The 12,707-nt window shown below is 38.7% G+C and overlaps 1 protein-coding gene across 2 annotated transcripts in view; it reads left to right on the forward strand.

Moving 5' to 3' along the window:
* The window catches only part of LOC119410519 (SPHK1 interactor, AKAP domain containing), a 49,644-nt gene that overhangs the window by 2,341 nt on the left and 34,596 nt on the right, over positions 1-12,707 (forward strand). For both annotated transcript variants that reach the window (XM_037677399.1, XM_037677400.1), the window contains exon 3: positions 4,906-5,016. In XM_037677399.1, coding sequence (XP_037533327.1) covers positions 4,906-5,016 — 111 coding nt within the window. The remainder of the gene's footprint in view (positions 1-4,905; positions 5,017-12,707) is intronic.

Raw genomic sequence — 12,707 nt, forward strand, 5'->3', positions numbered from 1 at the left:
TGGATGGATGGATGGATGGATGGATGGATGGATGGATGGATGGATGGCCCCACGCCGCCCAGGCAAAATGAAGCTGTTTTGACCATTAAACAAATGCATAATAAACGCGACAAGTCAGCAGTGATGCATAATAAATGCAACTTATGCACCGAATCAACTTATATATGTTTATTTCCTCTTCGTGATGCTTTCTTAGACTGATGAGACTTATACTCTGGAGCGACTTATACGCCTGGGAATACGGTATTCTGATCTTCTGCACATTGTTGTCTGTGACCTGTGTGTTTCCTTTGTCTTCTTGATGTTTATTGCTTTGTGGTAGGCAATGTTGCACCATTTTTTGACAGTGACCTGCAGCGTTTTTGTCTATAAATTAGATGAAAATAATTTAAATCACCAGTGGTAAGGCAGTAAAACAGACTATATACCAAGGGGTTGAACAGTTTTCACCTCTGCTGTACCTGGGCTTTGACTGCTTGACTTTTGTTCTCACCTTTACCTCATATTTGTCTGTTCATCGACTTCTGTTTGTGTTTCCAGCTGAGCAATAGATATTAGTTTCCTCCACATGGATGCCAGAGACACCCAGAGTTTGTGTAATAAGAGCAGCAGTCAGACCCTCAGTTTGGTTCAGTAGATTTATCATCACCCACGATGGGAAACGCTACAGATCAGTGGGCTGAGGTGGAGGCTAGATTGAATTTCCTCTGGTCTACTCTCATGTCTGACTGTACATTGTGTGAGCGTGGTCTGTGTGTTCCTAATTAAGCCGCTGCTCATGGTTTTTCCAGCTTTCACTTGAATGTCCTGTAGAGACATAAGGTGATGTCTTGTACTTGGACCGTTGGCTTGAATGAAAAGGTGCTGGCAGCCTTCAGCATCATCACTCCCAGAGAAATCAGCTGAGCTCGCGTGTCACATTTACCTGGCCGAAGGCCGGCGCAGATGGTCTGTTACAGCGGGTGAGAACATGAGGGGGCATGACATGTCACTAAAAATACTCTCTTTGAAGGAGCAGCGTGCATGTAGATGTTGTGCGTCAACGTCAGAGCATAATATTCATTGTTTCAGGCAGAATTTGTCTCTGCTGCACATTGGCAGAGTGTTAGGTAAAGAAAAATTATCCAAGTATAATAATATGTTCTAATTGAAGTTCAGTATTTTTTCACTTTCATACAGTGAGATTCTACTGACAACTCAGGACTTCAAGTGACTTTAGCAAAACATACAACACGATTATGTAAATAATGGAAGCACACTGATCTCCCTTTAATAATAAAAGAGGAAGTATATAGATATACATTAGTTGTGACGTTGTATTAAGGTGATAGTTCAAAACATTTAAAGTGGATTTTTATGGAGCGCTAACGAACATCTACCTGTTGTAGATAGCAGGAAACGTTGAAAAACTAGAGTTTACTTCTGACAGGATTATTGAGGGCCAAGCTCAAAGCAGATTGCTGCAACTGAAACAACTTAATCCTCAAAATATGTCATGGCGGTTTAAGAAAACGCTGTTTAAAAAAAACCCTTTACTTTCAATTTCACATGATTATTCACATAAAATAATTTGGTTATTTGCAAGAGAAGTTAGCGGCAGCAACAGTTGCACATCTGCTGCAGTAAAGGGCCCATCCATCCATCCATCCATCCATCCATCCATCCATCCATCCATCCATCCATCCATTATCTTTTACCGGCTTCTTCCATTCTGGGTTGCAGGCGTCACCGGTGCCCATGTCCAGCAATCACTGTGTGAGGGGCGGGGTACACCCTGGACAGGTCGCAAGTCCATCACAGGGACACATAGAGACAAACGAGACAAACAACCATTCACTCTCTCACTCACACTTAGGGACAATTTAGAGTTACCAATCAGTCTAACATGCATGTTTTTGGTTTGTGGGAGGAAACTGAAGCACCCGGAGAAAACCCACGCATGCACGGAGAGAACATGCAAACTCCACCCAGAAAGGCCCCTGGACCGGGATTTGAACCGGGGACCTGCTCGCTGAGAGGCAGCAGCTCAACCAGTTGTGCCAGCATGCTGCCCAGTAAAGGGCCCTTTCAGCATAGTTTAAACTACTTCTGACTGAATAACCATGTATTGCATCAGCAATGTCAAGGTTTATAAAATGGCATTTGCATGAAATCCTACAAAATACTTGAGATTGTGCTCATAGTCCTGCTTGGTCTAGACCAGGGGTCTTTAACCTTTGCAATAAAAACAGACATTTTTGCCACTTTTCTTACTAATTATGATGTCTGCAGCCGCAAAACCTGCTACAGCTGTGTCCTGTCAACTGGTGGTCCATGGACCACTACCACTTTATTGTAGATGGCTTTTCCAGCAAGTGGAAGTGATATTATATAAAAAAAAAAAGTCTAACTATTATTAACATGTATTGATATTTTTACATTTTATTACAAAAATACCAAATTTATGTAAAGAAAGAAAAAATATATAATTTTGAACAATTTTATAAAAGTTAAAACACTGAACTCTGCAGGCCGATGTGAACTCTTATTTGTTGAAGAATTGTTTCCTACTTAAAGCATAAAGTTAAAGACGATATAAAATTAGGCCAGTTTGTTGGATATCCAGTTACATTTTAAAGAAAAATAAATACTTTTGTTTACTTTGACTTTGTTTTTTCATTTTATTCTTAGTGTTATCAAAGATACTTATCATATTCCTTCTCAGCAGCTTGTCTTAAAGATATTCTAAAACATTCTGGTGGTTTTCAGAGAAAAATCTCGCTGTGAGACTGGAAGTTGACTAAAAGTGTCTAACAAACTACTAGCATGATGTAGCCCACATGTTTAACGCCTTGTATTTGTACTATCCTTCATATATTTGAAAATGACAGGAAATCTACTAAAACAAAGCATTTTCATTGTTGGCAATAATTTAAATAAAATTCAGTTTTAGTTTTGGTCAAAGCCTGAAGGAGCCGCTGCAGAGGGACCAAAGAGCCACATGTGGCCCCAGAGCCGCAGGTTGCAGACCCCTGGTCTATCCATTAGATTGGCAGCCTGGTCACAATTAAGCTCCATTTCTCCAAACTGCTATTGTTCAGAGTTATCTACAATAACTTAGTCATATTTTACTTCATAATTCTACAAAGCGTTTAGAGACTGACAGCTGCTGGAAGATTTCTTGTCGAAACATGTAGTTAATAATTAACTCTTTTGTGTGTTTGGACAGTTTTACAAAAGAGGTCTCTCCATTAAGAGTACAAGCACTGACATTTTTTTTTTTTTTCATTTTTAACACTTCTGATGTCAATAAAACATATTCAACACATGTTTGTTCAAACACACATGAATAGACACTGCCTTCACATGCTTGGACACATTGTGACTCCAAACAAGACATGTATCTGACGTGTTATAAAACATGTGGAATGTGGCAACACTGACTTTTCCTCCAGTGCATCTAACATCATCAACAAGCTCGCTTTCTACAAACTGACAACATGCTTATCATTTTAAGCAGCACTTTAGTTTCATTTGCTAAAACTCTGACTTCTACAATATTATTTATTCATAATCTTTTTACATACTTCAAAAGTCTGAACTCGCTTTAACCCGATAAGCATCAAAGGAAGACTTAATGTGAGTCTTGTAAAGTCTTCATGTTGACAAGTTGATCTGACGTTAAAATACAGCTCTGCAAGTGTAGGTTTGATTCAAACGTTTTGATAATTGTGGCACACAGATCCTGGGAGGCTGCATGATCCCATCATTCTAGAATAAATACAAACACTGACGGATGAAAGTGAAAAGATGAGTATGTGTCACGTCAGTAGCCAGTGACTAGCCAATTTGGCGCCCTAGGCAAGATTTTTGGTGGCTCTGCTACACAATCTTCTAAAATTCACTGCCAGCTTATATCCACTCACTCTTCTTCTTCTTCTTCTTCTTCTTCTTTCAGCTGTTCCCTCTTCAGGTGTCTCCACAGCGAGTCATCCTCCTCCATCTCTGTCCTCACTCCAACTACCTCCATGTCCTCTCTAACTGCATCCATATATCTCCTCTTTGTTTTTTTCCTGGCAGTTGCATTTCTAACATCCTTCTACCAGTATACCCACTGTCCCTCCTCTGGACATGTCCAAACCACTGTCCCTCCTCTGGACATGTCCAAACCATCTCAGTCTGGTCTCTCTAACTTTATCTCCCAGTTGTTCAACCTGTGTTGTACCTCTGATGATCTCATTCCTAATCTTATCCAGCCTTGTCACTCCTAAGGAGAACCTCAACATCTTCATTTCTGCCACTTCCAGTTCTTTCTCGTGTCTTTTTGTCCATGTCTCTGTCTCCAGACCAGACAACAAAGCTGGTCTCACCACTGTCTTGTAAACTTTTCCTTTGACCTTTGCTGACACCCTTTTGTTGCAAATCACTCCTGAAACTTTTCTCCATCCACTCCATCCTGCCTGAACTCTCTACATCTACTCACATAAGAAACCAAATAGCTTTGTATTTGTTATTCTCTTTTATTAAAAAAAAGAGAGAGATTATCCAGATAAAACCGTTAACAACACTTTAATGAATTCGAAGCAGATCATCAAATCCTACACCATATGCACCAACATTTGTTGATGGGAAAATGGGGCAAGATAAGCAAAGTCCTATTGAGATTATTAGATGTAGTATTTAATATGTCTTGCTATGCTGCTAAATGCTGCTAGTGTGTGCTTTTTCCTATTAGTAAATAACAATACCCATTAGTTTTAAAAAGAAAAGTGAAAGTTACACTTCTTTCCTTCCCCCATTTGCGGCGCCTCCTGGATGGACGACGCCTTTTGCAGTTGCGGTCACTGTCTATGCTGAAAATGCACGTCTTTGTTTTTCTGCTGTTTTCAGTGCTCTTTAGCTGTTGTGTGTGTGTGTGTGCTGCAGGTTTTGTGCAGTAACAGTGTGCTGGACTCGTCCGAGTACTGGCAGAGGAATGAGAAGGCTTTGTGCAGATTGGGCCTGCTGGACGACGATGCAGAGGGCAGCTGCACCATGGTGAGTAGCATACTGCAAGTGAAGAAACACACACATCGTTGTGGCAGCCGCGCTGGGCCGAGTCATTTCCACTCGTCTTTAAGCTGCAGGAGGTATGTTTGTGGCCCCGAACAACAGCAAGTAAACAGTTTGAAGTTTCAGGAGACAAATGATACATAATGACATTTAAAAAGCCTCGGCTCTCTGCTTCTGCCGAGTGGATTGTCGGTAGATGGAGGAAAAGTAGTTCTTACAGCAGGTTGTTGGTGTTACTTTTATCTGAAAGCTTCGGCTCATGAGGTTTGTGTTTTTCAGAGTTGTATGAGGCCAGCACAACGGCTGCAGATGCATAACTAACCTATGGATGGCTTGGCTTTAATTTACTCTTTGTATTAATTTTTTTTTTTTTTTTTTTACGTCTATTCATTTTGGTGGGATATGATTATTTTCAGTTTTGCAGCAGAAGCAAAACAGCAGACTTCTGAGAAGCGCCAGTACACTGACGTCACCTTAAGGTGCACATACAGGTGCACATACAGGTGCACATACAGGTGCACATAGAGGTGCACATACAGGTGCACTTTTGTTTCACTTTTCACACAAAGAGGGAAGTGAACTCAACCTGCTAAGTTGACTGTAGCTTGTGAACTGCTCCAGGGCTCGTTGAATATTTGAGGAATAAAAACATGGTGAATAAGTGTTTCCTTGTGCAATAAAAATCGATCATCGCTGTTATTTGATGTTGTTAACTGATGCCAGAACTGACTTGTGCTTTATATTTTCCATCATGAAGAGGTTCCAACGTTGTTGCCAGCTCTGTGCTTGAGATTTAATTTGGCTGTAAATACAAGTCTTAATATATTTATCTCTGCTATAAGACAGATTATGTTGTAGAAGTACCTGAGCACCGTTCTGCTTTCGGGATTAAAAATGACATTTGTTCAGATATTTCAACAAACCTTCACGGTAAATTCAAGTTAAATGCAAACAGAACAAGAGCTTAGTTGTTTACCTGTTTTTGTAACGACCCAATTTTTTTCTTGCATATATTTAGATACATGGGCCTCGTACTGTACCTTTTAAAATGGATCAATATTACTTAATTTGAATATTTTCATTGTTTTGTCCCCAACGATGTTATGATGTAATTATCAAGAGGCTCCAAGATGCAAACTCAAAAACTCAGGAAACTTTATTTGAAGAACAATTTGTAACCTCAACATTTTACACACCGACGACAAGGTGGTAAGCACATTATATTTAAATAAATAAGGTACACACAAAGAACAGGTGGCATAACGGTAAACACCAGAGAGCACAGGGCTGGACAATGCTGGCAAACCCAATGAGAGTTGGGTGTAATGGGGGGGGGGGGGGGGGGGGTTACTGTGATTACTACCATACCATACCAATTTATTTATTTATATAGCACTTAAAACAGCAACAAGGCCAACCAAAGTGCTGAGTGATTACTGAGTGATAGCAGCTGGGCTCTAAACTAAACTGAGTAGTCAACTGATTTTTCATTATAAATTAAACCTTGGTATAAAACTAACTAAAAAAAAACAAAGTAACTGACCGAGTAAAACTGTCCAGCATGTTTATATTTACAACATTGCCATAAATTCTCCTTGTTCTCTTCAGTAAAGCAAACATGCTTTAAAGTACAGGTTAGACCATCGCTTCGTTAACGCTCAGGACTATTTTATTTTCAGTGTCTGAAAATGGATTATTTTGAGTTTTTATTTACCATCAGTTTAATGCGTTTTTAAATGATGTTTGCACAAGACAGTATGATTTAAAATTCATTTATAAAGTGTTATCAACTCATTTATGTGGTCTCTCTTTAACTCTGTATATGTAATTGTGTTTTTTTTTTATTCTGATTTGTCTTCTGAAGCTTCATACAAGCCTTTTGCATTTTAAAATGTTCAGACTTGAAATAAACAAAATATGCTTTTAGCTTTGAAGGACACGCTCCATAGCTGTCGCCCAGCCCCCCTTGTGTCCTCTGCAATCATGGATGGTAAAAATCAAAGTTGAGTTTTAAACAAAACTCTGAGTTTACATCTCTCACTGACTGGAAATTCAATTATTTCAGTGTTTTATATACATAAGCAAACTGAGCATCATTTTCTTCTGAATCAAATTCAGAAGCTCATAATTTTTATTCTGGCCAATTTTGATAGGTTTGGTTTTTTTCATGGCAGCTGCTTTATATAAAAAAAATAACATTACCATTTAGTCCTGATGCATTCTCAATAATCCAGATAGATAAATCTAACAAGGTTGAGTCAGGTCCTCTGGACGGATCCTTCTTGTTGAAACGTTTCATCAAAGAAGAATCCATCCAGAGGACCTGACTCAACCTTGTTAGATTTATCAATTAGGCTTAGCTGTAATGATAATCTAATTATAAGTTTGGTAAAATGCAAAAATTACACCTTTAATATCAGCTGGGACCCATTAGACCATTTCAACCTATTTGTAGAAACAGTACATTTTATCCAACAAAGTTAAATAATGTCCTCTGGATGGTTTTTTTGTTTTTGTTTGTTTGTGTTGTTTTTTGTTGAAAAGTTTCATCTTTCATCCAAAAGACTTCTTCAGTCTGAGTCGGCGGGGGAAAGGGCAGACTTCAGAAACGATCTTAACCCCATCAAACTGGTTGACCCACTACAGTATATGAAGCTGCTATTTATGAGACTAAGTTTGTTGTGGCTCCTCGGACTGATGAAGTCCTTTGGATGAAAAACGAAACTTTTCAACAAAAATAATCCAGCCAGAAAACCTGACTTAACTTTATTGGATTTTTCTACCTGGATTATTGAGCATGAATAAATATATTTTATCCTCTTAGAAGCAGATGTCCGCTTGTCCTGAGTCTGGTTCTGCTAAAGGTTTCTTCCTCATGAGGGAGTTTTTCCTTTCCACTGTCGCCTTCATGCTTGCTCAACATGAGAGTTCTGCAATGGAGTTAAACTCAAAGCAGTCTGCTCCTCAGATAAATAACGTTAAATTATTATTTTTATATATGAATGTTTCTGTTCAGGGTCCTGAGACGACTTTTGTTGTGACTTGGCACTATATAAATAAAATGAACTGAATTGAACTGAAGCATTTATAAAGTTATACAGGTTAGGAGCTACAAACAATTCTTATTTATTTATTTTGTTATTTCATTAGTTAGTTAGTTAGTTAGTTAGTTAGTGTCCTAATTGATTGGTTGCATTATAGCTGACCAAATAAAAGACTCGCATTCCTTGAAGAAATACTTATAGTTGACCACCTTTTATGCCAGACAGTTAAACTTAAGAGCATCTTGTGTTGACAAATGACTGAGTTAGTCATTTTGGTCAAATACTGAAAATCATATTTTGCCCTCACACAATATTGTGAGATTTCACACGATCTGTTAGCTGGTGTGTGTGGTAAGAATGACACTCAGGTCATAACTGGTACATTTGAAATAAGTAATAACATTATTGTGTTGGGTATTTTAAAATGGATTGACTTCAGAAGTTAATCAAAATTAGTACTTTGTGAGAGCGTTATATTAACCCATTCTCAATGTGTTTCACTAATGGACAGACGAAGTTGATGCCAACGGATAATTGGAACATTTTAGATAAATGTATTGTGCAATCAGTAGCCCTTGATATGAATTAGTAATAACTACTAAAACACCCTTACTGCTTATTTGTCATAGGTGTGGAGGAATAATGAAAGAGGAAGGAAATGTTGGTTTTTCAGTCCCAGTGTGAAGCTAAATCAACACACACACACACACACACACACACACACACACACAGTACTCTGTGCAAATGCAATGTAAATGCCAAGTATTGATCAGTTTTGATGAAATTTGCTGAAGAGGCTGAAACTGAGTTGTTAAAAGTAGAAATGAAACAAACACTAGTTAAAAGTATCGAAAGAGTAGCTGAAGGGAGCTAAAAACTTACAAAAGCACAAGAAGACAAAAGTGAAGCAGAATTTAAAATTCATCCATCTATCCATCCATCCATCCATTATTTTTACCCACTGCTACCTTTTCTAGTCACGGGGATCATTGGTGCCCATATCCATCAGTCACTGTGTGAGAGGCTGTGGACACCCTGGACAGGTCTCCAGTCCATCACAGGGACACATAGAGACAAACGAGACAAACAATCATTCACGCTCACTCACACCTAGAGTTACCAGTCAGACTAACATGCATGTTTATGGCCTGTGGGAGGAAACTGGAGTACCCGGAGAAAACCCACGCAAGCACGGAGAGAACATGCAAACTCCACCCAGAAAAGTAACCGGCCGGGATTTGAACTGGCGACCTTCTCGCTGAAAGGCAACAGCTCTACCAACTGTGCCACCGTACCACAAAATACAATAATAATAATAATAAAGATTTTTAGTTTGGGAAATATTAGTAGAATTTAAAATTCAATTAAACTCAGTTCAGGTCAGTTTATTTATTTAGCGCCAAGTCACAACAGAAGTCGTCTCAGGACCCTGAACAGAAACATTCATGTACAGTAAAAAAGTCAATCACCGTAGTAAAAGTTATCTATCTAAGGATGTCAGCAGATTGTGTGAATCTTCACTTTGTTGCAGTCTCCCACCCTGAGCAAGCACAAAGGCAACAGTGGAAAGGAAAAACTCATTTTTAACAGAAGAAACCTCCAGCAGGACCAGGCTCAGGATCAGCAGCCGTCTGCTTCAACCAGCTGGGGTTTGAGAGGAACAGGAAGGAGGAACAGACAAACACAGAACGACACGTCCAGGTGCACTTTCTATTGGAAGAAGGACAAAATGAAACGAACAATGTTTCTGAAACAACTGAAATGGTCTCAATGTATTTTTTTTACAGGGAGATTGTTTGTAAATGAAGTTAAGTTAATTGAAAACCAAAAAAGGTACAAAAAAAACAAAAACAATGTTATCTCTTGAATGAGTTGAGAGTTTTCATTTATGATTGTTTAAATTACTACTAGAGTGATTGCAAAAGAATTAATAAAATAAAAAGCTAGGAAAAAAAAAACAACAAGAATAGTGTGTCCTTAAAAAATGGAGAAAACTGGATCAGTGACAAACAGATTAACAGAATTTGATGTTGGCAATCAAGACATGAACTTGAAATCCATGTTTTGACATACCGGTATTTGAAAAACGCAGTGATCTCAATATAAGGAAACATTAAGGGTCGACGTACGTCTAGAAGACTGATGACGATGAATGAATGAAAACTTTATCATCAGTACGATGTCACACATCAAATTCACATCAGTTTGTGTGCAGTAGGTCAGAGGCAAACCATAGACCGCAAACTTTGTAAAGCACGGTGGCGACTCTGTCATGGTTTGGGCTGCATTTGAGCCACTTACAGTAAATCTTGTCAAGTTATGTGAATTTTGATTGGAGACAAACTAATATTGGATTTTTTTTATCCACTACCACATAATACTATCTAAAACATACCAAGTGCACAGCAGCTTTATTTTTAAGCATGACAATGACTTCAAACTCCATTTTTTTAAATAACTGAACAAGATTACTTTCCCTGAGGTATCGCCATCTTTCTGTATGAGTTCAGAGGATCAGATAAAATCATAATGTTCATCTTTACATTAAAAAATCTCTTGAAAACTTTTCTAGTTATAAAACACCTTTTCCCAACACTTCTAACCCCCAACACATCTTTGTCTCTGCCTATTTAAACACACATAGAAGTAAATGCACGTGCCAGACTTCATTTTTGTGCTGAAACTTTTATTTGTTGGAATTTGATTTTTAAATAGCTAAATGACTAAATTGTAAAACATGTATTCCTGCTGGACCTCCATGTGTCAGTGCATTTTCTTTTAGACTCCTTCCTTGTTTCTAGGTTTCTGTACACGCCAGTGATCAGAGCCTCCATTTATTGGTCCAAGTTTGCTTGAATTATCAGAGCAGTTGGACGTGGATTAAGGAAAATGCCTAAGAAAGTCTCCTCCATCCCAGAGATTCCAAAGATGCTGAAAGACCAAGCAATACTCTATTTAAAAAAATAATAAATTAAAGCCTCTTTTGTGTCTCCTGAGTGGCTCAGCTCCCGAGATTTTACTGACAATCAGCTCTTTGTCCTTCAGCTCTGCCCAGTAATGTCACCAGCTTAATCGATTGTGTTGACATTTATAACAGTGTTCCTCTCTGCACGGTCTGCAGCAGCTTTGATCATTATCACGTCATAAACTGATTAGGTAATGTGAGCATGTAACTTGAAGCTCCATGACCTTACTGAGCTGAAGCTCAAATCCCTCCCCCTTACTTTCCAAGCCTACGTTCCACACGTGCACGCTGCATGTCTCAATCTTTTGTTGAGATTTTTCTGACGCACGTTCTGAATCAGAACATTCTATTTACATGAATAAATTAGCAACAACTGATAGAAGTGGTGTTCTATGTTGTAGATGAGCATTTAATCGACTTTGCATTGTGGGCCAACTACAGGAAGGTGTAGGGCATGACTACTCAACTGGCAGCCCGGGGGCCAAATCAGGCTCACAGGTGAACTCAGTTGGGCCCAACAATGGGTTCATTTTTAAATACAGAGGTCCCTCACTACTTTGCAGTTCATTTTTCATGGAAGTGCTCTATCACGGTTTTTTCAAAGTAAGATTGGACATGACACACAGTTGGCTGATTGATGGATGAGCCCCATGATACTCATGGAATTGTTATTTAAAATAAATAATTTAAAATTATTTAGCACCTGCTGCACCGTTGTGCAGCCCACATGCAGGAGAAGCTGCCTCCTGCAGCGATAATCGAGGGAATACTGTAAAACTAGATTTTAAACCGTTAAACAAACTTACTTAATGACAATAACTGCTGGATGTCTGGCCCCTGAGCTCCTGGCTTTCAGTCACTGTGGTCCCCTGAGATATTTAGTTGAAAAGTCCTTGTGTAGAGGCAGAAGTAACTGGTCTGCTGTTTGTCATCAGCATTCATTAAAACTAGAGAAAGAAGCAGAACCCAGAAGTCAAAACCTGAAAGGACAAGCACCTCCCATACGCTGACTGCAGTCCAATTTTTAGCCCCACCAACATGGGACATTTTTCCTGACTAAAGAATAAACTTGAGATTATTTTTCATTTTTCATCAGAAGCAATGCAAGTTTGCAGCTTCATACCTTTTTGGAACCTTATGCATTTATTCATTTATTAAAGCAGCACTACGCTGAGTCACCATTACATTTGAAGTACAGAAGAAAAATACCTTTAGGAAATCACCACAGTGACATTATCACTTCTGTGCTTTTACCTCATGTTTGCTGGAACATGAAGATGTTTCTGCAGGAGAGGAGTTGTTTATCTTTTTTTCATGATCCATTTGCGCTGAAATCACCAAACTTGATAATTTTCACGTTAAAAGGGCACACATTTCAGTGGAACTGTATTGCATTTTGCTTTTACCACAGGTACTTGATCAAGCGTTGCTTCATTTTTAATGCATCACAGGGGCTGAACTGGTTCATTTTATGCTAAATAAATGCCAAGAACTCACAGAAGTGTTTTGACATTTTCCCCCATGCTCCCTAAAAGATGCATCAAGTGTTTAGTAATCATTACCAAGGTAACAGAAATAGCAGTAATTTTGCTAAGAACACCAATTTCGCACTCTCATGTCACACTTTGTAAGTGTGAGAAGCTGCAGGCTGAACTGAGTGGTGCTAC

The sequence above is a fragment of the Nematolebias whitei genome, chromosome 6 (genome assembly GCF_014905685.2).
Source record: "Nematolebias whitei isolate Nwh7 chromosome 6, NemWhi1, whole genome shotgun sequence".
NCBI classification, from domain to species: domain Eukaryota; kingdom Metazoa; phylum Chordata; class Actinopteri; order Cyprinodontiformes; family Rivulidae; genus Nematolebias; species Nematolebias whitei.